This window comes from Anomaloglossus baeobatrachus, chromosome 5 (genome assembly GCF_048569485.1).
Source record: "Anomaloglossus baeobatrachus isolate aAnoBae1 chromosome 5, aAnoBae1.hap1, whole genome shotgun sequence".
Lineage (NCBI taxonomy): Eukaryota > Metazoa > Chordata > Amphibia > Anura > Aromobatidae > Anomaloglossus > Anomaloglossus baeobatrachus.
In genome coordinates this window covers 295,834,874-295,859,038 of record NC_134357.1, presented here as the reverse complement: position 1 = coordinate 295,859,038, position 24,165 = coordinate 295,834,874, and the positions used below count along the sequence as shown (strand labels likewise).

Sequence of the window (24,165 nt, the reverse complement as noted above, 5' to 3'; positions counted from 1 at the left end):
TGCTGCCCAGAGTGTTACGCAAGATCAGGTCCGACTGCCGCCGCGCCATCCTCGTCGCTCCAGACTGGCCGAGGAGGTCGTGGTACCCGGATCTGTGGCATCTCAACGGCGGGCCAACCGTGGGCACTACCAGACCGACCAGACTTGCTGTCTCAAGGGCCATTTTTCCATCTGAATTCTGCGGCCCTCAACCTGACTGTGTGGCCATTGAGTCCTGGATCCTAGCGTCTTCAGGGTTATCTCAAGAGGTCATTGCCACTATGAGACAGGCCAGGAAACCAACGTCCGCCAAGATCTACCACAGGACGTGGAGGATCTTCTTATCCTGGTGCTCTGATCAGGGTTTTACTCCCTGGCCATTTGCCTTGCCCACTTTTCTGTCCTTCCTTCAATCCGGAATGGAAAAGGGTTTGTCTCTCGGCTCCCTTAAGGGACAAGTCTCGGCGCTCTCTGTGTTTTTTCAAAAGCGTCTAGCCAGGCTTCCACAGGTACGCACGTTCCTGCAGTGGGTTTGCCACATAGTCCCTCCTTACAAGCGTCCGCTAGAACCCTGGGATCTGAACAGGGTGCTAACGGCTCTTCAGAAACCACCCTTCGAGCCAATGAGGGATATTTCTCTTTCACGCCTTTCGCAGAAGGTGGTCTTCCTAGTGGCAGTCACATCACTTCGGAGAGTGTCTGAGCTAGCAGCGCTGTCATGCAAAGCCCCCTTCCTGGTGTTTCACCAGGACAAGGTGGTTCTGCGTCCGGTTCCGGAATTTCTCCCGAAGGTGGTATCCCCTTTTCATCTCAATCAGGATATCTCCTTACCTTCTTTTTGTCGTCATCCAGTTCACCAATGTGAAAAAGGATTTGCACTTGTTGGATCTGGTGAGAGCACTCAGACTCTACATTTCTCGTACAGCGCCCTGCGCCGCTCGGATGCGCTCTTTGTCCTTGTCGCTGGCCAGCGTAAAGGGTCGCAGGCTTCCAAGTCAACCTTGGCTCGGTGGATCAAGGAACCAATTCTGGAAGCCTACCGTTCTTCTGGGCTTCCGGTTCCTTCAGGGCTGAAGGCCCATTCTACCAGAGCCGTGGGTGCGTCCTGGGCTTTGCGGCACCAGGGCTACGGCTCAGCAGGTGTGTCAGGCGGCTACCTGGTCGAGTCTGCACACTTTCACGAAACACTATCAAGTGCATACCTACGCTTCGGCAGATGCCAGCCTAGGTAGGCGAGTCCTTCAGGCGGCGGTTGCCCACCTGTAGGAAGGGGCCGTTTTACGGCTCTTTTACCGAGATATTCTTTTACCCACCCAGGGACTGCTTTTGGACGTCCCAATTGTCTGGGTCTCCCAGCGACAAAGAAGAAGGGAATTTTGTTTACTTACCGTAAATTCCTTTTCTTCTAGCTCCAATTGGGAGACCCAGCACCCGCCCCTGTTCCCTTCGGGCTGTTGTTCTTTTGTGTACACATGTTGTTCATGTTGAATTGTTCTTTTGGTTCATGGTTTCAGTTCTCCGAACATCCTTCGGATTGAATTTACCTTAGACCAATTTATAAGTTTCCTCCTTCCTGCTTTTGCACCAAAACTGAGGAGCCCGTGATGCACGGGGGGGGGGTGTATAGGCAGAGGGGAGGGGTTTACACTTTTAAGTGTAATACTTTGTGTGGCCTCCGGAGGCAGAAGCTATACACCCAATTGTCTGGGTCTCCCAATTGGAGCTAGAAGAAAAGGAATTTACGGTAAGTAAACAAAATTCCCTTCTCTTCATTTCACACCTTTTCTTTATTTCCACACAATAGAAGAAACTCTCAAATGACTTGATAGCCAGCGACCGTCAACATAAACATACGGATGAAGAGATTGAAAAATGGAAGTGCAAAATAGAAGACATTAAGGTAATATATGCATGCAGCAGGTTTAATGGGCCCATTATTGTGCCAAGTGGTCACAATTTGTCGCAGATCTCTATTGATGAAGGGGCCTGAGTAGTGTCAGCAGGTTGTGTGCTATAGAGAATCTGTGCGAGATCTAAGACTATGTGATCTGATTATTTTCTATATGACCTGCTAGAAGACTTCTGATAAAGGCGCTGTTTTAAGGTGACTGTGTCATGCCATGCTTCTGAAACTGTGAGACATGACTATCAGGAGTGTGGCACAGAGGTCCATGCTTGTCCCTGGCATTGCAAAAGTAGGGACTCCAGAGCATAAACTGCACTGATACCATGTTTTTCCATAAATAAGACCTACCCAAAAAATAAAAGCAGGGATTTTCAGAGCAAGGTTTAAATATAAGCCCTCCCCGAAAATAAGCCCTAGTCGCTGTTCAATAATTAAGTGTCCATGCAGGTAAAAAAAAGTTACAAATACTTCAGGACACTTCATTATAGAAAGCGGGCACCCGGTAATCACACTCACCAGACACCGAGCAGAGGGCCTGCAGTGATCGCGCACACATCAGCTCTCACACACACACAAAATCAGCTCTCACACACAAACATCGGATCACACACATAATCAGATCACACACACATTGGATCACACACACATCGAATCACACAAACATCGGATCACACAGACATCAGATCGCACTCGCACACTCACCACATCCAGCGACTCCAATTTCTTCTCGCCAGCAGAATCCTGAGAGGCAGTGCAGTGAAGCGCAAGGACCTGCCGCAATGCTAGCTTACAGGACCTGCGTACACACGTGACTTCCTCCCATCATTCCCTGCAGCCGGAAGCATTCTTTAATGCTGTATGTGATGAAAGTGTGTGTGTGTGTGTGTGTGTGTGTGTGTAAGACCTGCGATGTGTGAATGTGTCAGTGATCTGCTGTGTGTCAGCGTGTCAGCCAGAAGCAGGGGAGGATGGCGTGCAGCACCCACCGGAGATCACAGGGAGGACCTGGGAGCCACACAGACGTCCAGGTCTGGTAAGTATGAGTCTCCTGGGAAGTGGGGGGGTCTGCTTTTTTGGGGGGTAAACTTACCCCCAAAACGTGTTTCTCCAAAAATAAGACCTCCTCCAAAAATAAGCCCTAGTGCTTTTTTGGGGGGGGCAAAAAAAATATACGACAGTGTCTGTCTTATTTTCGGATAAACATGGTTTTCTGCCGAGACATTCTGCCGCTGATAGGGAGGTGATGCATGGTGACACCTCTTCACTGGTTAGATCCTTGCCTCACCATAGATTTTGAGAAGATATTTTTTTCTGCATTATATTTGACCCTGAAGAGTGCTGCACTATGGTAATTGTGTGCAACTTCTGTACTGCACCGTATTTGGGGAGATATTTGCAATGCTGTACTGTGGTATGTGGAAATTTTGTGTTGCTGTATGAGAGTCATTTTGTGCTGTAGAGAGGTGCTGTATATATGGCAGCACAGTGGCTCAGTGGTTAGCACTGCAGTCTTGCAGCGCTAAGGTCCTGGGTTCAAATCCCACCAAGGACACCATCTGCAAGGAGTTTGTATGTTCTCCCCGTGTTTGCGTGGGTTTCCTCTGGGTACTCCGGCTTCCCTCCCACACTCCAAAAACATACAGTTAGGGACCTTAAATTGTGAGCCCCAATGGGGACAGTGTTGCCAATGTATGTAAAGTGCTATGGAATTAATAGCACTATATAAATGAATAAATTATTATTATTATTATTATATAGTGCTGCACTGTGATATTTGACATTTGTGGGGTGATATCTTGTACACTCCAGTATTGGTTTGACACCGTTAGGGAGCTTTTGGTTCTGCGCTGCGGTATTTATTTGGTGCTGCTGGGGAGGTATATAATGGTGTATGGTGCCAAAACTATCAAAATTATTATAAAGTAGTGAATCCAATTTCTTACCATAATCTACCTAATTTTACAGATTAAAACATAATATTTATTAGTCTTATATCATAAAAACAAACACACTATTACCCCACAAACTAGACAATTTCAAAAACACACATAAAGGAACTATAGGCTATCCTGATTAAATTGATCAACCATTCACAAAAATTATTATCCCATGACAGTAGTAGAGGACCAGCTAAATGTCCCTAGAGGAACCTGTCCACTACCTGTCAATGGAGATATAACAATAAAGTTACACGCACCCTAGGGTTCAAGTGGTACCCCCATTCCACAGCGGCTGTCCCTCATTTACTCCTAAATGCCCTACCAAGTTATAACATAAACTTACTGGACTAATACAAATACATAATACACAAATTCAGACGGTTATTCAAAATTATCTTGTGGGAGTATTTTAGTGCAGCATCATTGTTTTTTTTTCTTCATTGGTGGTCAGGAACACCCGGACATCCTATAGTCTTTATCCAAAATAAAGGGAATTCTCCCAGGCTCGATGCATTTCCTCCTAATTACCATATTTTTCGGACTATAAGACGCACCGGACCATAAGACGCACCCTTGTTTTAGAGGAGGAAAATAGGAAAAAAAAATTAAGCAAAAAATGTGGTCATGACACACTGTTATGGGGCGAGGATCTGCTGCTGACACTGTTATGGAGGTAATATCCCCAAATTCTCTACTAAGATACCCCATCCTAGTAATGATCCTCCTGCCTTGTATATATGTCCCTCATCCTGATATATACCCCCATCCTGCTCATATACCCCCATCCTGCTATATACTGCCATCCTGCTATATACTGCCATCCTGGAATATGCCCTCAGCCTGCAATATACCCCCATGCTGCTATATACTGCCATCCTGCTATATGGCCCCATGCTGCTATATACTGCCACCCTGCTATATGGCCCCATGCTGCTATATACTGCTACCCTGCTATATGGCCCCATGCTGCTATATACCCTCATCCTGTTATATGGCCCCATATTGCTATATACTGCTACCCTGCTATATGGCCCCATGCTGCTATATACTGCCACCCTGCTATATGGCCCCATGCTGCTATATACTGCCATCCTGCAATATGGCCCCATCCTGCTATATACCCTCATGCTACTATATGGCCTGTATCCTGTATCACACAAAAAAACAATAAACGTTTATACTCCCCTTTCCTCGCTCCATGCAGCATCGCTCCTCCCCCTGTCTGTGCCGGCCAGCTGATCAGTGTGGAGCCGTCACCGGCCACTTCCGTGCAGCACGCGATCTCCTCCAGTCTGCCGGTCAGCTGACTTGCGTGACTAGCGGGGCGCCCAGCGATGACGTCATCGCTGTGCTCACCGCTTTCTACACAGATCAGCTGACCGGCAGACTGGAGGAGATCGCGTGCTGCACGGAAGTGGCCGGTGAGTATGTCGTACTTATTCACTGCTCCCCGCGCTGATGATGATGCGCGGGGGGCAGTGAATACAGCCGCACATGATCACTCCAGGCTGTAGTTGCCAGGGGTGGTCACGGCCGGCTGTTAATTATGCGCGCACCCCCCGCCCATCATCCTACCCACCTGTCAGCACCGGATTCAGCGCTGAGAGATGATGGGCGGGAGGATGGGCGTGCATATGTAATGAGTGGGTCCACGTGGTCATGGCAGGTGCTGCTGCAGCCTGCTCATGCCCCCGATGACCCACTCCACCGCAGCACCCTCAATCCCGCAGCCCTATAGTCAGACCATAAGACGCACCCCCCACTTTCCCCCAACATTTGTGGGAAAAAAGTGCGTCTTATGGTCCGAAAAATACGGTATGTGCTAGGGTTCATCAGGAGACATGTGTGGCACAGTCACCTGTGAAATAATTATTTCAATTAAGAACCTCCCTCCTACTGTATATATATGTCCTCTTAATATACTCCAAGGCCCCCATTAGTACATGCCATTCCAAACTTAAACTGCACATATACTGTAGTAGGGTCTGTCATCCAAGCTGGTACATGTGGCAAACAACCGCCATACCGCCAAATGTGATCTTTACATCCTTGTTTGGTCTTATCGTGTGATCACCCCTGAATTTCCAGATTTGCACAATAGAAAAAAATCCTGACGCTCCAGATGCCACATGATTCATCATTGGAGATAGAACCGACCCTCCAGTGTCACCTCCGTGGAACGCATCCTGCGTTTCACCGACCAGAAGCTGCCAGCCCAGTGTGATATCCTGGTTTACACAGTGGAACGCATCCTGCATTCCATCTATTCAGACCAGGCCTGACGCTCCATCTATCACATGATTCACGGGTGGATATAGGACCACCCCTCCGATGTCACTTTGTGGAACGCATCCTGCGTTTCACCCGACCGGGAGATCCTTCTGTGACATGGAGTACTTGACCACCCCAGAGACTTGGAAGTGCAATTGGAGCACACTGTGCGATCCAAAGATCGGAAGTACCCATGTGCTTCTAAGAAACCGTACATACAGGCATCTTTCTTCTTCTTATTATTATTATTATACTGTATATATAAACTTCCTGCCATATGTTCCTATACAATCCACTATCCGGAACATGCATCACATTTCTCATTTTTTTCTATTATTCTCACTATGGAAACCGGGATATAGCGCAGTCATTATTGCAATCCCCTGGAAATTCAAACAGTAGAAAAACATTCCATTGTCACATTGACCTACTATATCAACAATCCTCCATATGATATACAACCAGGTATGTTTCATTTACGGACTCAATATACACAATTATCATACTCATTATAAACACTGATTAAGGAGATGAGTTAAAAAATAAATACAAAAAATAAATGTACATAGATAGGTGTTATAATCAATAACCAGGATTGTGAATCTCAAATCTATGGTAAATGGCCGCTCCTTTCACGGACCTATATCGACCTGGCGGATATTATATTCTTAAATCTTTATGGCAAAATACAGAAAGGTCTAACAGATAAGGATGTGCGTAGATATAAGGCTACAAAAACAATCGAAGGTAAGCTGTTCATTCAGTCCATTCGGTTGTACTCCATCAAAATGAAAAATCCACTTACTTTCTTTTTGCATGAGTAATTTATTCCAATTCCCTTTTCTTGGCGGTTGTGGGACCACTTCAATAACTCTAATTTGTATACAGTCAGTATCTCCACCATGAACCTGTCTTAACTTGTCTTGAAACGGATGTATCCCTACTGTTCCTCACATCACCTTTGGGTGTACTAAGATGCTAATGAACGCACAGCTTCACCGCACATACCTCACTCTTGATGGCGGCCGGCGGGGGATGGATGCACACTGCGCATGATCTGCAGTACCCGGGACTTCCGGTCATGCGCACTAAACTGATCCCGGGTGTCAGCTTCCCGGCTTCAGTGAGGTATAGTGCGCGTGACCGGAAGTGCAGAGGACTCCAGATCATGCCCATTGCGCATCATCCTCCGCCAGCCGCCAACAAGTCTGAGGTTTGCGCGGTGTCGCTGCATATTCATTGGCATGTTAGCATGCCCACAGGGGTGTGCTTACATGCTAAGTAGGCCGACTAGGCAAGGGTAGAAACACCCTCGCGACTAGTCCCTGGCCTCATTAGCATATAAGAAACGATCTGTAGAAATCCTTTTTCTAAATATCGCTTTATCTATGCTAGTGTATACAGGGACGGTTAGGCTGGGATTACTAATATGCATCCAGAACTGCTCGTGGTGCATAGTGTATCTGACAGGTTCCCTTTAATGTGGAACAGTAATACAATTATTGTCCACTAGATGGCCACACCTGCGCATTTGTCTAAGGCTACTTTCACACATCCGGTTTGAGCAGTGCGGCTCAATCCAGCTGTGAAAGCTATGCAACGGATGCGGCGAAAACACCGCATCCTTTGCAGAAGTTTTTACATGCGGCCAGTCCGGTTTTTTCCGGTTGCGGCATGCTACTGAGCATGCGCAGTGGAAGAAACCGCATGCGGCGTCCGGATGCGGTTATTTCCGCATCGCGCCGCATCCGGCGTCCATAGGCATGCATTGAAAAATGCGCCGCGGCGCGATGCGTTTTTTTTTGCCGGAGCAACAAACGTTGCAGGCAACGTTCCATCCAGCCGCGGCATCGGTTAAATCTGCCGCATGCGGCAAAAAGGGGACCGAACGCAAGCCCATGCGGCACAATACGGCACTAACGTAAGTCTATGCAAAAAAAACCCGCAACCGGCTCCAAAAAAAAACGGTTGCGGTTTTTCTGCAGAGCGCCGTATTGTGCCGCAGAGCAAAAACCGGATGTGTGAAAGTAGCCTAACCAGTAGGGGAATACTTCTGCCTATTATATTAGGTGAGAGATTGGGCTTTTTTTTATTGAACATTTAATACAGTTTTGTATAGTTTGGTATATTTTTTCCTAGGCCTGCATGTACTAGGACCCTCGCTTATAATAATCTATATGAATTATGAATGTTTGGTTATATTTTTTAATATTGAAAGTATTAAAATATTTAAGCTTTTATTACTAGTGTGGGGAAGTTTGTGTGTGTGATGATATGATTATATTTGACTAAATGTTGAGGTTTTTCTGCAAGAATAAATGTGGATTATTGTTCATGGAAAAAAATATGGCATCCCCTGAAAATACAGTAAGTCCTAACCTATTTATAACAAAAAATAGTATAAAGCGGGCTTTACACGCTACGATATATCAAACGATATGTCATCGGGGTCACGTCGTAAGTGACGCACATCCGGCATTGTTTGACATACCGTAGCGTGTTTATAGAAAATTAGTGTGCACTCAGCCAAATAAATCAAGAGGTGCTGGTAGACGGGAAACTGGTTCCCTCGTAGTATATATTATAAATTTCACCGCACTCTCTAGGAATTTTTCATGCAAAACGTGAATTTTATTTAGACAGATGGTGGACAGTAGAAGGCAAGGCAAGGGGAATAGCGATAACCAATCAATTAACGTTTCGACCGGTAGGGTCTTTGTCACAAAATATCGCTTATCTGAATGCAGTAAGGGCGCTCCCACGCCTGTGTCCCAGCTGGTCTGTCGAAACGTCAATTGATTGGTTATCGCTATTCCCCTTGCCTTGCCTTCTACTGTCCACCATCTTTCTAAATAAAATTCACGTTTTGCATGAAAAATTCCTAGAGAGTGCGGTGAAATTAATACTATATCGTAGCGTGTGACAGCTATGAACGAGCGAGTGTGAACGAGCAAAAATACTCACCTTATCGTTGCTCATTGACACGTCGCTCATTTTCTATAAATCGCACGTACGGTTGTTCATTGTTCCCGAGGCAGCACACGTCGCTCCGTGTGACACCCCGGGAACGATGAACTGCAGCTTATCTGCGTCCTGCTGGCAATGCTGAAAGAAGGAGGTGGGTAGGATGTTACGTCCCGCTCATGTCCGCCCCTCCGCTTCTATTGGCCGGCGGCTGTGTGACGTCGCTGTGACGCCAAACGTTCCTCCCCCTTCAGGAAGAGGATGTTCGCCGCCTACAGCGAGGTCGTTTGGAAGGTAAGTGCGTGTGACGGGGGTAAACGACTTTGTGCGGGACGGGAAGCAAATTGCCCATATCGTACAAACGACGGGGGCGGGTGCGATCGCAAATGCGATTGCACGAGAAATTGCAGCATGTAAAGCAGGCTTAAGGCCCTGGCTTATTTTCAGGGAAACACAGTATATTCATTCATTTTAACATTCAGTGAGCAGAATCTGCCTGAAAACATGTCAAGTGAACACAGCATAAGAGGACATGTGGAAAGGCATTATCTTGGTGGGATTTAACTCCAGTTATGCGACTTCACATAGAGACTAAATATGAGAATTTAGGTGGAAATTTTCAGATGTGTCTGAATGTATGCTGGAAGTCAGAATGCTGAGCTAAACCCAATGAAGTCCAACCTGCTTTACAAACCTTTTCTTTTCAATATCTCTAGGATTTTTATGAAAAGATGGTATCTGGAATGACGGGGAAATTTAATCAAGTGCAGAACGCTTTGGAGCAATGTCACATCCTGGCTGTAGAGGCTGTGAACTGTGAAAAGACTGAGGCACTGGTGCAAGCAGAAGAACATGTTCTGCTTCTACAGAGCCACCTACAAAACCTGGAAAAGCATCACATGGATGCAGTAATGCTGCTGAGGAATGATGGAGTGGCATTTCTTGAGGTAAAGTGGTTATTTGCTCAACTAGCATGTAAAACATTTTTTTATAGATAGAAAATTTATTTAACAGAATTTGTTAAACCATGAACTTGTATATCCTAATAAGTGATGGTTGAACTCGCAGACATCCTGGATCAGTGAGACTAACCGGATTTAAAAGAAAAAATCTGTTCCAGCCTGGAAATTGATCCCAGATATCTGGCTGGACGCCGGTCCCCATATAAGTCTATGGGGATCAGAATCCAGCACTTAAAAACTGTGGTAGAAGGGATAGGACGATTAGAGCATGCGTGCTATACTTACCAAGTCTCCGGCGCGGCTGTAACTGCTTCTGGGCTGCTCAGTATTCTTCCGGGGCCGCTCATTTACCTTCATGCATATTCTCTGCTTCTCCCGCCCACTGACAGTCCTGGTGTCTGTGATTGGTTGCAGTCAGACGTGCCCCCAGCCTGTGTGCCAGCGATCTGACTGCTTGCAATCACAGACCCTGTGTGAAGCTACACCTGGTGCAGTTGGCAACTACACCACCAGGTGTCGCCCAAGCACAACCAAACAGGATCTAATAGCAGAAACCCTAGGTGGCGCTTAACCTAGGGGAGAGTAATAGAAACATGGACGATTCCAGCTCTGCTACATCTTAAGGCATAGAGCTCGGCCATGGACCAATGTCCGTCCACTGTGAGCTTCAGAGACTGAGCCACTCAATGAGCGGTGACGTCACTCAGGTTATTTGCGGTGACAGCTGGTGATTCACACGATCCTTCACCTGTAACCGCAGGTAACCTGATCTCAGGTGACTTCATTAAACTCAGACCTGCATCTCTTGACAGAAAACCGCATTTTTTTTTTTGCCAAGAGATGCAGAGTTGGTGTTGAAATTTTTACACCGTATTCCTGCACCCAATTTTCACCTCCTGGCAAAAAAATTGCATCACTCCCGCATTACACCACATGCGGTAGTGATGCAGTGTTTTTGCCAGAAAGTGTAGACTGGGTGCAGGATTATACTGTTGAAATTTCAGTACCAAATCTGCATCTCGTGGCAAAAAAATCCTGGTCAGGTTACCTGCGATCACAGGTGGCGGACCATGGGAACTTCCAGCTGTGACCTGTCATTGCTCATTGTGCTGTTCATTCTCTGCCTGAAGCTCACAGCGGGCGGTCATTGTTCTATGGCGGCCTGCTGTCACTTCAGATGTAGCAGAGCTGGAATCATCGTGGGACCTCGTGTGGATTATGTTGGACCTGGGTGATTTTGTGGTTAATAAGTTGGTGAAAGACTGTGGTTTTTTATTTCAAATTTTGGGGTGTTTGTGTTTATTTCTTTTTACTTATAGATTAGTAATGGAGGGGTCTCACAGATGCCTCCCGTTACTAACGTAGGGCTTAATGGCAGCTGTGGGCTGTTATTAACTCCTTATTACCCCGATTGCCACCGCACTAGAGCATTCGGGAAGGGTCGGGTAAAGTTCCGGGATTGTTGCATCTAATGGATGCGACAATCCTGGGTGGCTGCAAGCTGCTATTTTTAGGTATGGGTCTCCCTGAGAAGACCAGTCCTCAATTGTCAGCTTTATCATGACTGGTTATCAAAATTGGAGAGGGACCGCATACCGTTTTTTTTTAAATTTATTTATTTATTTATTTAAATAATTTTAAAAAAAAACACGCTGCATGCGGTTTCTTTTATTTTGATACACAGCCAAGATAAGCACACAGCTGGGGGCTGCAGCCTGTAGCCATATGCTTTATCTGTACTGAGTATCATAATATGGGGGGATTACATACCAATTTATTTATTTATTTATTTTTATAAATTTATACCACAATAGTGACACGCAGACATGCTCTGTGATCGCGAGCAGCCAGACACGCTGTCACACAGGTTGGGGGAGCATCTGTCTGCAACAAATCACAGACGCCACCACTGCCGGTGGGCGGGGGAAGCAGTGAATATGTATGACACTAATAAGCAGCCCCAGAAGCAGTTATTTTTATTTTTTCTTTATTTATTTTTTTATTTCCCGAGTTGTGAGATCCAGATCATTAGTCGGAGTTCCCTGAGAACTCTGGCTCCGGCACCCGAATAGTTTTGAAACCACGTAGATCCGGACTTTTACAGTCCGGGTCGACACTCACTAATCCTAATTAAAAGGATATTTGTATATTTACCCTGACTAAAAATCATGCTTATTGTTCAATAGTGTCACATCTTTGTTTAAAAACAAGTTTTGTTCATAATTATCTCCCACACAATATGAACATTGTAATTTATGTTAATTTGTGGTAGAAATGCATGGAGTCTTTTTACACTTTTTTTTTGTTCAGGGAACCTGTCACCAGTTTTTTGTTGGTGTATAAACCCTGACCATCACCTTTAATATCATGTTAATGGGGTTCCTACAATATCTTCAGACGTGCCCCTGCATACCTCCGAAAAAGAGTTTTATATTTGTTGCGCACTGGATGTAAATTGCACTGTCTGGTCCGGTTGGTCTCCAGATTGCGATCAGTGCTGACTTGGTCCCTTCAGATGCCACCCTGGTCCCTTCAACTGCCACCTCCTCTACTTGCATCCAAATGGATGACCTCTTTATGTCATCCATACAGTGGCCAAAGTATCGCGCCTGGAATCACTGGCTGTTCAATAGGGCACAGTCAGGCATGCCTGCTGAGGTCTCTGATCACACTGTGCAGGCACAAGACTTCAGCCTTTACATCATCCACACAGTCACTGAAGTCTCGCGCCTGCGTAGTGGAATCACTGGCTGTTCAATAGGGCACAGTGAGGCGCATCTGTGCAGGTGTCTGATTATACTGCGCAGGCGGGAGACTTTGGCCTCTACGTCATCCATATAGTCACCAAGGTCTCATGCCTGTGTAGTGGAATTGGAGACTTGCGCAGGCGCTTCACTGTGCCCTATTGAACGACCAGTGATTTCACTACGCAGGCTTGAGACTTCGGGCCCCGTATGAATGACGTAGAGACATCATCCACTTACATACAATTAGAAAAATCAGCGTTTGAAGGGACCAAAGCGATGCTGATCACAATCTGGAGGCACCCATGGGACACTGCAATTTACATAGACCACGGGACAAATATAAAACTCTTTTTCTGAAGTATACAGGGGCACCTCTGAGAATATGAAATCGTTGCAGGAACCCCACTCACATGATCTTAAAAATGATAGGCAATAAAACTGGTGCCACGTTCTGAGAGCCATAACCTTTTTAGATTTTCTGTGAAAATCGTAGTGAAAGGGCTTGAGCTTTCTTAGACAAACACCAGAGTTTATTGGCACCATTTTTATGTACCATTTGACTCTCTGATATGTTTATTCTATTTTTGGAGGGGACGGTAAGTGACCAAAATAAGTGATTTCCCCCCCCTTATTTTAGGATAATTATGGTATTTCATTAGTTCGGACTGTGCATGCAAGAATACAGATATGTTTTTTTTTAATTTATTTTTATTTTTTTAAAGCAGGGTGATTTTGAAGTTTTAGATTATTCTTTTATATTTTTAAAATATAATTATACATTATTTCTAAATGTATTTAGTCTTGATATGAGATGTCTAAGGGGAGACACAGTTAACTTACATATGCCCTTACAGGAATATGGTCCAAATCTGCTTCATGTAAGACTCCCTCAAAGAAAATTGGGAGTACATTTTGTCTGGAGAAAAACAAGGTTGAATCTCCAAAGGAGAACTATCGGTCTATGGAATAATCTACCTCAGAAGTGGGAACAGTTATTGGTTTCTAAAATGGTTAACCCTTAACGCCCTATGGTATGCTATGCACGTCAAATGTCATCTCCCTGTCTCTGATGCGGGCTTACTCACTGAGCCCGTATTTCTCCCTGCACGTCGGCTGATTTAACAGCTGCCGGTGGAACAGCGCTCCACCCACAGCTGTTGTTAGGTTAAATGCCTCTGTCAGTCTCTGTCAGCGGCATTTAACGTATGCTAGCAGAGTGATCGCGGGATGCCAATGAGTTGTCATGACAGCCAGCAGTCAGCTGATGAACGCCAGCCCGTGGCCAGCATTAACAGGCAACTGATTTTTTTTTATTTATTTATTTACTTTTTTTTATTAAATACAGCAATGCTGATATATAGAATAAGTGATCAGACTATTGCAGATTTAAGTCTCAGAAGGGGACTACTAAATACAGAACAAAGTAGAAAGAAATGTGAAAAATAGGTTTAAATGACCCCTTTTTACCACTTTTAAAAATAAGAAATAAAACCCCCCACATATTTGGTATCTCTGCTTTTGTAAAAGTTCGATTTACCAAAATATAAATTCCAGAATTGCTGTTTTTCAGCCGCCGTTACAACAACAGAAAAAGATGTAATAACAGGCAATCAAAGCTTCATACATTCCGGGAAAAAAGTATCCGTAAAAACATCAGCTTTTGACGCAAAAAATAAGCCCTCAAACAGCTCCATATCCCAAAAATTACATACGTTTTTTTCTTTGTTTTTTTTTTGTTTTTGTTTTTTTAGGGGTTTTTTTTTGCTATTCTGACACACTTGGAATTTTTTTCCTCACTTACTATTACTGTATATGATATAAAATGTACGGTGACATTCAAAGTACGACTCACCCTGCAAAAAATAAGCCAACATATGGCTTTATCGACAGAAAAATAAAAAAAGGTGTGGCTCTTGAAAAAATGGAAAAAAATGAGCGAAAATCTCCAGGCCTTAAGGGGTTAAATGCTTTTTTTAGAAGAAGAAAATAACATAATTATGTAAATGTGTAAAATTATTTTCTGAATGTTTGTTTAGTCCGGATGATCAACAATTGCGATCCAGAGGGAAATATTTGCTCTTTTGGGGTGGACTGGATCATGCATTATGGTTGTATATCTAACGCGTCCTTTTAGGCTATGTGCGCATGGTGCCTTTCTTTGTCGCTCCATTGGGAGACCCAGACAATTGGGTGTATAGCTACTGCCTCCGGAGGACACACAAAGTATTTCACTTAAAAGTGTAAAGCCCCTCCCCTCTGCTATACACCCTCCCGTGCATCACGGGCTCCTCAGTTTTTTAAGCTTTGTGCGAAGGAGGCACACATGCAAGCATAGCTCCACAACTTAGTCAGCAGCAGCTGCTGACTATTTCGGATGGAAGAAAAGTGGGCCCATATAGGGCCCCCAGCATGCTCCCTTCTCACCCCACTCTGGTCGGGTGTTGTTAAGGTTGAGGTACCCATTGCGGGTACGGAGGCTGGAGCCCACATGCTGTTTTTCCTTCCCCATCCCTGCAGGGCTCTGGGTGAAGTGGGATCCATAATCGGTCTCTAGACACTGGGACCGTGCTCCCTCCGCAGCCCCTGGGAATCTGCTGGACAGGAGCTGAGTATCGTCAGGGACATGGCCCTGCTACTGCGAGGTACTCTGTATCCCCTTGGGGACGGCGCATGGCGCGCTTGTGTCGTACACGCTGCAGCACTGCTGGGCGTGTTAGTGCGCCGGGACCGCGCTTGTGGCCGGCTGCGCTTACACTCTAGTCTCCGGCTTCTGCCTAGTAACGCATATTCCGGGTGCTCTGTGTCCCCGTTGGGACGGTGCATAAAGCACCTTGGGCACAGACGCTGCAGCGACTGCGGCGTGCGTGTGGGTCCGGGACTACCGCGCCGACCGTGCACTGCCGGTCGGCCGCGATTTCAACTTTAATCCCCGACTTTTTGCGGCCTAGTATGGGATTCTCCCGCCCTCAGACCTGCCAGTCAGGAAAAAGGGCGGGATGGTCGGTGTGACGCCGACGGTGAGGGCTGTAGTACATTGAGCTGTCCTCCGCCCCCCTCACTACCCACGCTGAGGCACCAGATTCCCGCACTTTTGTGTGAACACGCCCATGCCTCCCTCCTCCTCAGAGAACGCCGTCAGCCATGTTGTTTTTTTCAACATTCTGGCTGCAGCTGAGGGAGATCCGGGTCAGAGAATCTGAGGGCTACCCTGCCGGAGACGGAGTATCGTCAGGGACACCCTGCAGCTACAGGTACTCTGTGTCCCCGTTGGCACGGTGCCTGAAGCACCTTGGCCTCAGACGCAGCTGCGATTGCGGTGGGCATTCTTTGTCCGGGACTACCGCGCCGACCATGCATGTTTGCCGGCCGCGGTTTTACTTGAATCCCCGGCGTTTGCGGCCTAGTGGGTTAACACTCCCGCCCCTGAGCCTGCCAGTCAGGGAGAGGGGCGGGAGGGTCCGTGGGTTGCCGACAGTGAGGGCTGGAGCACACCTCGCTGTCCTCCGCCCCCCCGCACTGATCCCTATAGACCACCGGATTCCTGCAGACACCTGCATCATAACGTAGGGAGGGCTGGAGCATACGTTGCTATCCTCCTTCCCCCTCACTGAGCACTGGGCAGTTTTTCAAAGGTGGTCTTCCTAGGGTGTTGTCACCCCCTGGGTGCCGCAGTGTATATATATATATATATATATATATATATATATATGTGTGTCTATCTATATGATTTCACTGTTCGGCAGCATTATTGTTTTTGGCTGTATACCCTCACTGATTACTCTGCGGACGACAGGCTGTTGTCTGCTCTTAAAGAGTAAGGGTGCCAAAACACTGGCTTATTTTAACCTCTTGTGCGCCTATATTACAGGCACTGCACAGATAACAGCTTCGCCGGCGTTCCCGGTCCAAGCGGCAGGGACAGAGTTACAGCTTGCTAAGAAACTCTCTGGGTCATTTTCCCTATCCATGTCTCAGGCTATGGACAAGTGGTCGGCTAAGAGACTAGGAGTTTGCAGTCCAGACCGGTCCCTTAAACAGGCCCCGGGCACTGCGAGATCGCCCCAGGCCTCTGTCGGTCTGCGACGAAGCGTGTTCCTGGGGTGGCCTCTAGTTATGGCGTGGGGTACTCCGGCACGAACGCAGTCCCAGTCCGGCTAAGCAGCCTTGCTTGGAATCTTCCCCGACTTCTTCAAGGGTTTCAGCTTGAGGACCCTCTAGAGGATGGGGCCGAGGTCGCAACCCAGGACTCTGTCCGGACGTGGCTCTAAACGTCTTATAACAGTGGCTGACGGGTCCACGCTCAAAAATGCCACGGACAGACAGATAGAACTCCTAATGAGATCCATCTATGAAGCTATCGGCGCGTCCTTTGCTCCGGCATTCGCAGCCGTATGGGCACTCCAAGCTATCTCAGCTGGTCAGGCGCAAACTTGACGCACTCACACGTACGTCTGCGCCGCAGGTGGCGTCCATAACCTCTCAAACGTCGGCATTTGCGTCCTATGCTATTAATGCTGTCCTGGACTCTGCGAGCCGTACGGCGGTTGCAGCCGACAATTCGGTGGCAATACGCAGGGCCTTGTGGCTACGGGAATGGAAGCCAGATTCGGCTTCCAAAAAAGTGCTTAACTGGTTTGCCATTTTCTGGCGACCGCTTGTTGGGTGAGAGATTGGATGAAATCATCAAACAATCCAAGGGAAAGGAAACATCCTTACCCCAGGCCAAACCAAAAACACCCCAACAGAGGAGGGGACAGTCGAGGTTTCGGTCCTTTCGGGGTACGGGCAGGTCCCAATTCTCCTCGTCCAAAAGGCCTCAGAAGGATCAGAGGAACTCCGACACATGGTGGTCTAAATCACGCCCTAAAAAGACCGCCGGAGGTGCCGCTACTAAGGCTGCTTCCTCATGACTTACGGCCTCCTCACACCGCATCCTCGGTCGGTGGCAGGCTCTCCCGCTTTTGCGACACCTGGCTGCCACAAGTAAAAGACCGTTGGGTGAGAGACATTTTGTCTCACGGTTACAGGATAGAGTTCAGCTCTCGTCCTCCGACTCGATTCTTCAGAACATCTCCGCCTCCCGAGCGAGCCAAGGCTCTTCTGCAGGAGGTGGGCATTCTGAAAGCAGAAGGAGTGGTGATCCCGGTTCCTCTTCAGCAACAGGGTCACGGTTTCTACTCCAACCTGTTTGTGGTTCCAAAGAAGGACGGGTCCTTCCGTCCTGTTTTGGACCTAAAACTGCTCAACAAACACGTAAGGACCAGGCGGTTCCGGATGGATTCCCTCCGCTCCGTCATCGCCTCAATGTCCCAAGGAGATTTCCTAGCATCGATTGATATCAAGGATGCTTATCGCCACGTACCAATTGCTCCAGAGCATCAGCGCTTCTTGCGCTTCGCCATAAAAGACGAACACCTTCAGTTCGCGGCACTGCCGTTCGGCCTGGCGACAGCCCCAAGAGTTTTCACCAAGGTCATGGCTACAGTAGTTGCGGTGATACCTTACTTAGACGATCTGCTGGTCAAGGCACCCTCTCAAGAGGCATGCCAACACAGTCTCAACGTTACTCTGGAGATTCTCCAGAGTTTCGGGTGGATCATCAATTTTCCAAAGTCAAATCTGACACCGGTCCAATCGCTGACATATCTTGGCATGGAGTTTCATACTCTTCCAGCGATAGTGAAGCTTCCGCTGGACAAACAGCGTTCACTACAGACAGGGGTGCAATCTCTCCTTCAAGGTCGGTCGCACCCCTTGAGGCGCCTCATGCACTTCCTGGGGAAGATGGTGGCAGCAATGGAAGCAGTCCCTTTCGCGCAGTTTCACCTGCGTCCACTTCAATGGGACATCCTACGCAAGTGGGACAGGATGCCGACGTCCCTAGACAGGGACGTCTCCCTCTCTCAGGCAACCAAAGCTTCCCTTCGGGGGTGGCTTCTTCCCACCTCATTATCGAAGGGAAAATCCTTCCTACCCCCATCCTGGGCGGTGGTCACGACGGACGCGAGTCTGTCAGGGTGGGGAGCAGTTTTTCTCCACCACAGGGCTCAGGGTACGTGGACTCAGCAAGAGTCCTCACTTCAGATCAGTGTTCTGGAGATCAGGGCAGTGTATCTTGCCCTAAAAGCGTTCCAGCAGTGGCTGGAAGGCAAGCAGATCCGAATTCAGTCGGACAACTCCACAGCGGTGGCTTACATCAACCACCAAGGTGGGACACGCAGTCGGCAAGCCTTCCAGGAAGTCCGGCGGATTCTGCTGTGGGTGGAAACCACAGCATCCACCATATCCGCAGTTCACATCCCGGGCGTAGAAAACTGGGAAGCAGACTTTCTCAGTCGCCAGGGCATGGACGCAGGGGAATGGTCCCTTCACCCGGACGTGTTTCAGGAGATCTGTTGCCGCTGGGGGATGCCGGACGTCGACCTAATGGCGTCACGGCACAACAACAAGGTCCCAACATTCATGGCTCGATCTCAAGATCACAGAGCTCTGGCGGCAGACGCCTTAGTTCAGGATTGGTCGCAGTTTCGGCTTCCTTATGTGTTTCCTCCTCTGGCACTGTTGCCCAGAGTGTTACGCAAGATCAGGGCCGACTGCCGCCGCGCCATCCTCGTCGCTCCAGACTGGCCGAGGAGGTCGTGGTACCCGGATCTGTGGCATCTCACGGTCGGCCAACCGTGGGCACTGCCAGACCGACCAGGTTTGCTGTCTCAAGGGCCGTTTTTTCTATCTGAATTCTGCGGCCCTCAACCTGACTGTGTGGCCATTGAGTCCTGGATCCTAGCGTCTTCAGGATTTTCTCAAGAGGTCATTGCCACTATGAGACAGGCTAGGAAAACAACGTCCGCCAAGATCAACCACAGGACGTGGAAAATATTCCTGTCGTGGTGCTCTGCTCAGGGGTTTTTCTCCCTGGCCATTTGCCTTGCCCACTTTTCTGTCCTTCTTCAATCCGGATTGGAAAAGGGTTTGTCGTGAGGGATATTTCGCTCACATGTCTCTCGCAGAAAGTGGTTTTTTCTAGTAGCAGTCACCTCACTTCGGAGAGTGTCTGAGTTGGCAGCGTTATCATGCAAAGCTCCTTTCCTGGTGTTTCACCATGACAAGGTGGTTCCGCGTCCGGTTCCGGAATTCCTCCCTAAGGTGGTTTTCCCTTTTCATCTCAATCAGGACATCTCCTTACCCTCGTTGTGTCCTCATCCAGTTCACCGATGTGAAAAGGATTTGTTCTTGTTAGGTCTGGTGAGAGCACTCAGACTCTACATTTCTCGTACGGCGCCCCTGCGCCGCTCGGATGCGCTCTTTGTCCTTGTCGCTGGCCAGCGTAAAGGGTCGCAGGCTTTCAAGTCAACTTGGCTCAGTGGATCAAGGAACCAATTCTTGAAGCCTACCGTTCTGCTGGGCTTCCGGTCCATTCAGGCTGGAGGCCCATTCCGCCAGAGCCATGGGTGCGTCCTGGGCATTGCTGCACCAGGCTACGGCTCGGCAGGTGTGTCAGGCGACTACCTGGTCGAGTCTGCACATTTTCACGAATCACTATCAGGTGCATGCCGATGATTCGGCAGATGCCAGCCTAGGTAGGCGACTCCTTCAGGCGGCAGTTGCCCACCTGTGAGAGGGGGCCGTTTTTCGGCTCTTTTTATCGAGGTATTCTTTTACCCACCCAGGGATTGCTTTTGGACATCCCAATTGTCTGGGTCTCCCAATGGAGCGACAAAGAAGAAGGGAATTTTGTTTACTTACCGTAAATTCCTTTTCTTCTAGCTCCAATTGGGAGACCCAGCACCCGCCCCTGTTCCCTTCGGGCTGTTGTTCTTTTGTGTACACATGTTGTTCATATTGAATTGTTCTTTTGGTTCATGGTTTCAGTTCTCCGAACATCCTTCGGATTGAATTTACCTTAGACCAATTTATAAGTTTCCTCCTTCCTGCTTTTGCACCAAAACTGAGGAGCCCGTGATGCACGGGAGGGTGTATAGCAGAGGGGAGGGGCTTTACACTTTTAAGTGTAATACTTTGTGTGTCCTCCGGAGGCAGTAGCTATACACCCAATTGTCTGGGTCTCCGAATTGGAGCTAGAAGAAAAGGAATTTACGGTAAGTAAACAAAATTCCCTTCTTTTCGCAGGCGTTTTTGCACGTTTTTCGGGTGCGTTTTTGGTCTTAAAACTGCAAGACTTTGCTTCCCCAGCAAAGTCTGACTTTTCATTTTTGCTGTCCGCACAGTGCAATTTTGTTTTAGGTGCGTTTTTGTGGTGACCACAAAGATACAACATGTCAATTCTTTCTGTGTTTTTGCCAGTGTTTTTCACCCATGCAATGCATAGGAAAAAACGCAGCAAAAAACACGGTAAAATGCGCAAAAACACATGCCTTTTTTATGCGTTTTTTGCCGTTGGTGCGTTTTTGTGCATTTTTTTAGCGGCCAAAAATGCACAAAAATGCTGTATCTTTGTGGTCACAAAAAAAGGCAACGTGCGCGCATAGCCATAACCTTTACCATTGTTTGGTGAACTGGATGGACATTTTTTAAAACCTATTAACAACGGTCTTTTTATTTTTCGGCTGTAGACAATCACTGAACTTGGTGGCTTACAACATCTATATCAGCAGAGCTGCAGAGCTCAGTGATTGGCTGGAGTGGTTATGTGAGCTGTCAATATTAGGTCACCGCTGCAGCCATGAAACTGGAAAATGGATCAGGGGCTTGTCTCAGGGAGAGTGGGTACCTGCTTTGTTTCGTATCCTACATATATAAAAGAGTTTGGAAACCACTTTGCTTAATGGGTTGTCTCGGCTTTCGCTATAATTTGTGCATATACCTAGGCTGCAGAATGCTAACAGTTTGTGATATAGTCCATCAGTATTCTGCACCATTACCTAGATACCACACTTAGGCATGTGATGAGCTCTTTCCTGATTCTGGAGGAGCTGCTCACACCCCAACTAGAGTTTTCATGTCTGGCAGAGACTGTTTGTAATGTCAAAACCTAAAGCCTCTGCCCCATGCAGTGCAGGCAGCAGAAGAATGATTGAATGAACCAGTCCAAACAGCTGTTTGCAGGGACAGACTGCTGAATTCAATGGTGGAACAAGGAGCTGAAAGCTTCTTTTCTCCAAAGTTCAATCTTAGGAAAGCCTGAAGATCCTGCCAGGACCTTTGGGTCATATGACAGCCTCATGAGTGGAAGAAAGAAATAAGAAGGTGCCGAAAACCCACTGCTCTCCTGAAACACCAGGAAGGAAAAGGCTTAATGTGCTGTGTCTGTCTGTAGGTCTGTCTGACTATAGCAACTAGAGTACAGCTTTCAGCATTGAAGCTGCTGATACAGTTTCTGCCCAAAGGGTCTTAAAGAATTAAAGCCACGGCGTCAAAGAGTCGGTCTTAAAGGGCAGTAACCATATACTCACTAAGGTGGGGCAACCTGATAAGTTGCTCTAAAGTCTGTAATTATAGCATTGGCTGTCAACAACCAGTGTAGAAGTAACTGGGGCTTCATTTGTGAGAATTGCCTTTCAGTAAGATTGTTCTGGTTGCCTATAGGAACTGCAGAAGTAACTGGGGCATCATTTATGAAAACTGCCTCACAGTAAGATTGTTCTGGTTGCCTATAGTAACCAGAGTGCAGCTTTCATCATTTAAACGGCTGAGGCAAAGTGAAAGGTGAGCTCTGGTTGCTATGGACAACTAGAACAATCTGACTGTGAGACAGTTTTCATAACTGAGATTTGAGATCCTTCAGGACACGCATAGTCTGCTTTTTATATATAATATATATAATCTCTATCTATCTATCAGTACAGACCAAAAGTTTGGACACACCTTCTCATCTCTAGAACAACTATTAAAAGGAGACTTTGTGCAGCAGGCCCTCATGGTAAAATAGCTGCTAGGAAACCACTGCTAAGGACAGGCAACAAGCCGAAGAGATTTGTTTGGGCTAAAGAACACAAGGAATGGACATTAGACCAGTGGAAATCTGTGCTTTGGTCTGATGAGTCCAAATTTGAGATCTTTGGATCCAACTACCGTGTCTTTGTAGAAAAGGGGAACGGATGGACTCTGCATGGCTGGTTCCCACCGTGAAGCATGGAGGAGGAGGTGTGATGGTGTGGGGGTGCTTTGCTGGTGACACTGTTCGGGATTTATTAAAAATTGAAGGCATACAGAACCAGCATGCCTACTATAACATCTTGCAGCGGCATGCTATTCCATCCGGTTTGCGTTTAGTTGGACCATTATTTATTTTTCAACAGGACATTGACCCCAAACACACCTCCAGGCTGTGTAAGGGCTATTTGAATAAGAAGGAGAGTGATGGGGTGCTACGCCAGATGACCTGGTCTCCACAGTCACCAGACCTGAACCCAATCGAGATGGTTTGGGGTGAGTTGGACCGCAGAGTGAAGGCAAAAGGGCCATCAAGTGCTAAGCATCTCTGGGAACTCATTCAAGACTGTTGGAGAACCATTTCCGGTGACTACCTCTTGAAGCTCATCAAGAGAATGCCAAGAGTGTGCAAAGCAGTAATCAAAGCAAAAGGAGACTACTTTGAAGAACCTAGAATATAAGACATATTTTCAGTTGTTTCACACGTTAAGTATTTCATTCCACATGTGTTAATTCATAGTTTTGATGCCTTCAATGTGAATCTACAATTTTTAGAGTCATGAAAATAAAAAAAAAACTCTTTGAATGAGGAGGCGTGTCCAAAGTTTTGGTCTGTACTGTGTGTGTAGAGATATATATATATATATATATATATATATATATATATATATATATATATATATATATATATATATATATATATATATATATATATATATATATAATATATATATATGTGTGTATGTGTGTATATGTATATATATATATATATATATATATGTATGTATGTATGTATGTATGTATGTATGTATATATAGATAGATAGATTCACCTATTAGATCTGGTTACTATGTGTTATAACGCTAGAGACTGTTTTTTTCAAATGCTGCCCCAAAAATGACCATCTATTTGGCAAGTTAATTCAGAAGCTAAGAAAGCAAAACTGTGTCCATCATCTGAGACAAGTGGACAATGTGAGTCTTGGCTTCAAAGGAAATGGATTAGACAGCCTGAATCAAAGGCAGCTGAAACATCAGAACAACGGGAATGTCTTCAGGAGAATTGGATGAGACAGGCTAAAAAAAAGGAATACGATAAAATTTGAACAAAGGGATGAACGTCGTCAAAATGACCGCATACAACATATCCAACTTACGCAACGATATAGATAAGCTAACTTGAGTTCGGAAGAGTTTCACTACAACCCAATTCAGGTCTATGGGTCACAGCTGAAAATCATAATATGAAAAATGAATGTAATATGCGAACATTGTCAAGCAAAAAAG

At 46.7% G+C, this 24,165-nt stretch overlaps 1 protein-coding gene across 1 annotated transcript in view; it reads left to right on the top strand.

The window, feature by feature from the left end:
* TRIM65 (tripartite motif containing 65) overlaps positions 1–24,165 on the top strand; it is a 56,072-nt gene that overhangs the window by 25,896 nt on the left and 6,011 nt on the right. Inside the window, exons 2-3 of the mRNA XM_075349605.1 lie at positions 1,784–1,879; positions 9,777–10,007. Of these exons, the coding sequence (XP_075205720.1) occupies positions 1,784–1,879; positions 9,777–10,007 (327 nt within the window). The remainder of the gene's footprint in view (positions 1–1,783; positions 1,880–9,776; positions 10,008–24,165) is intronic.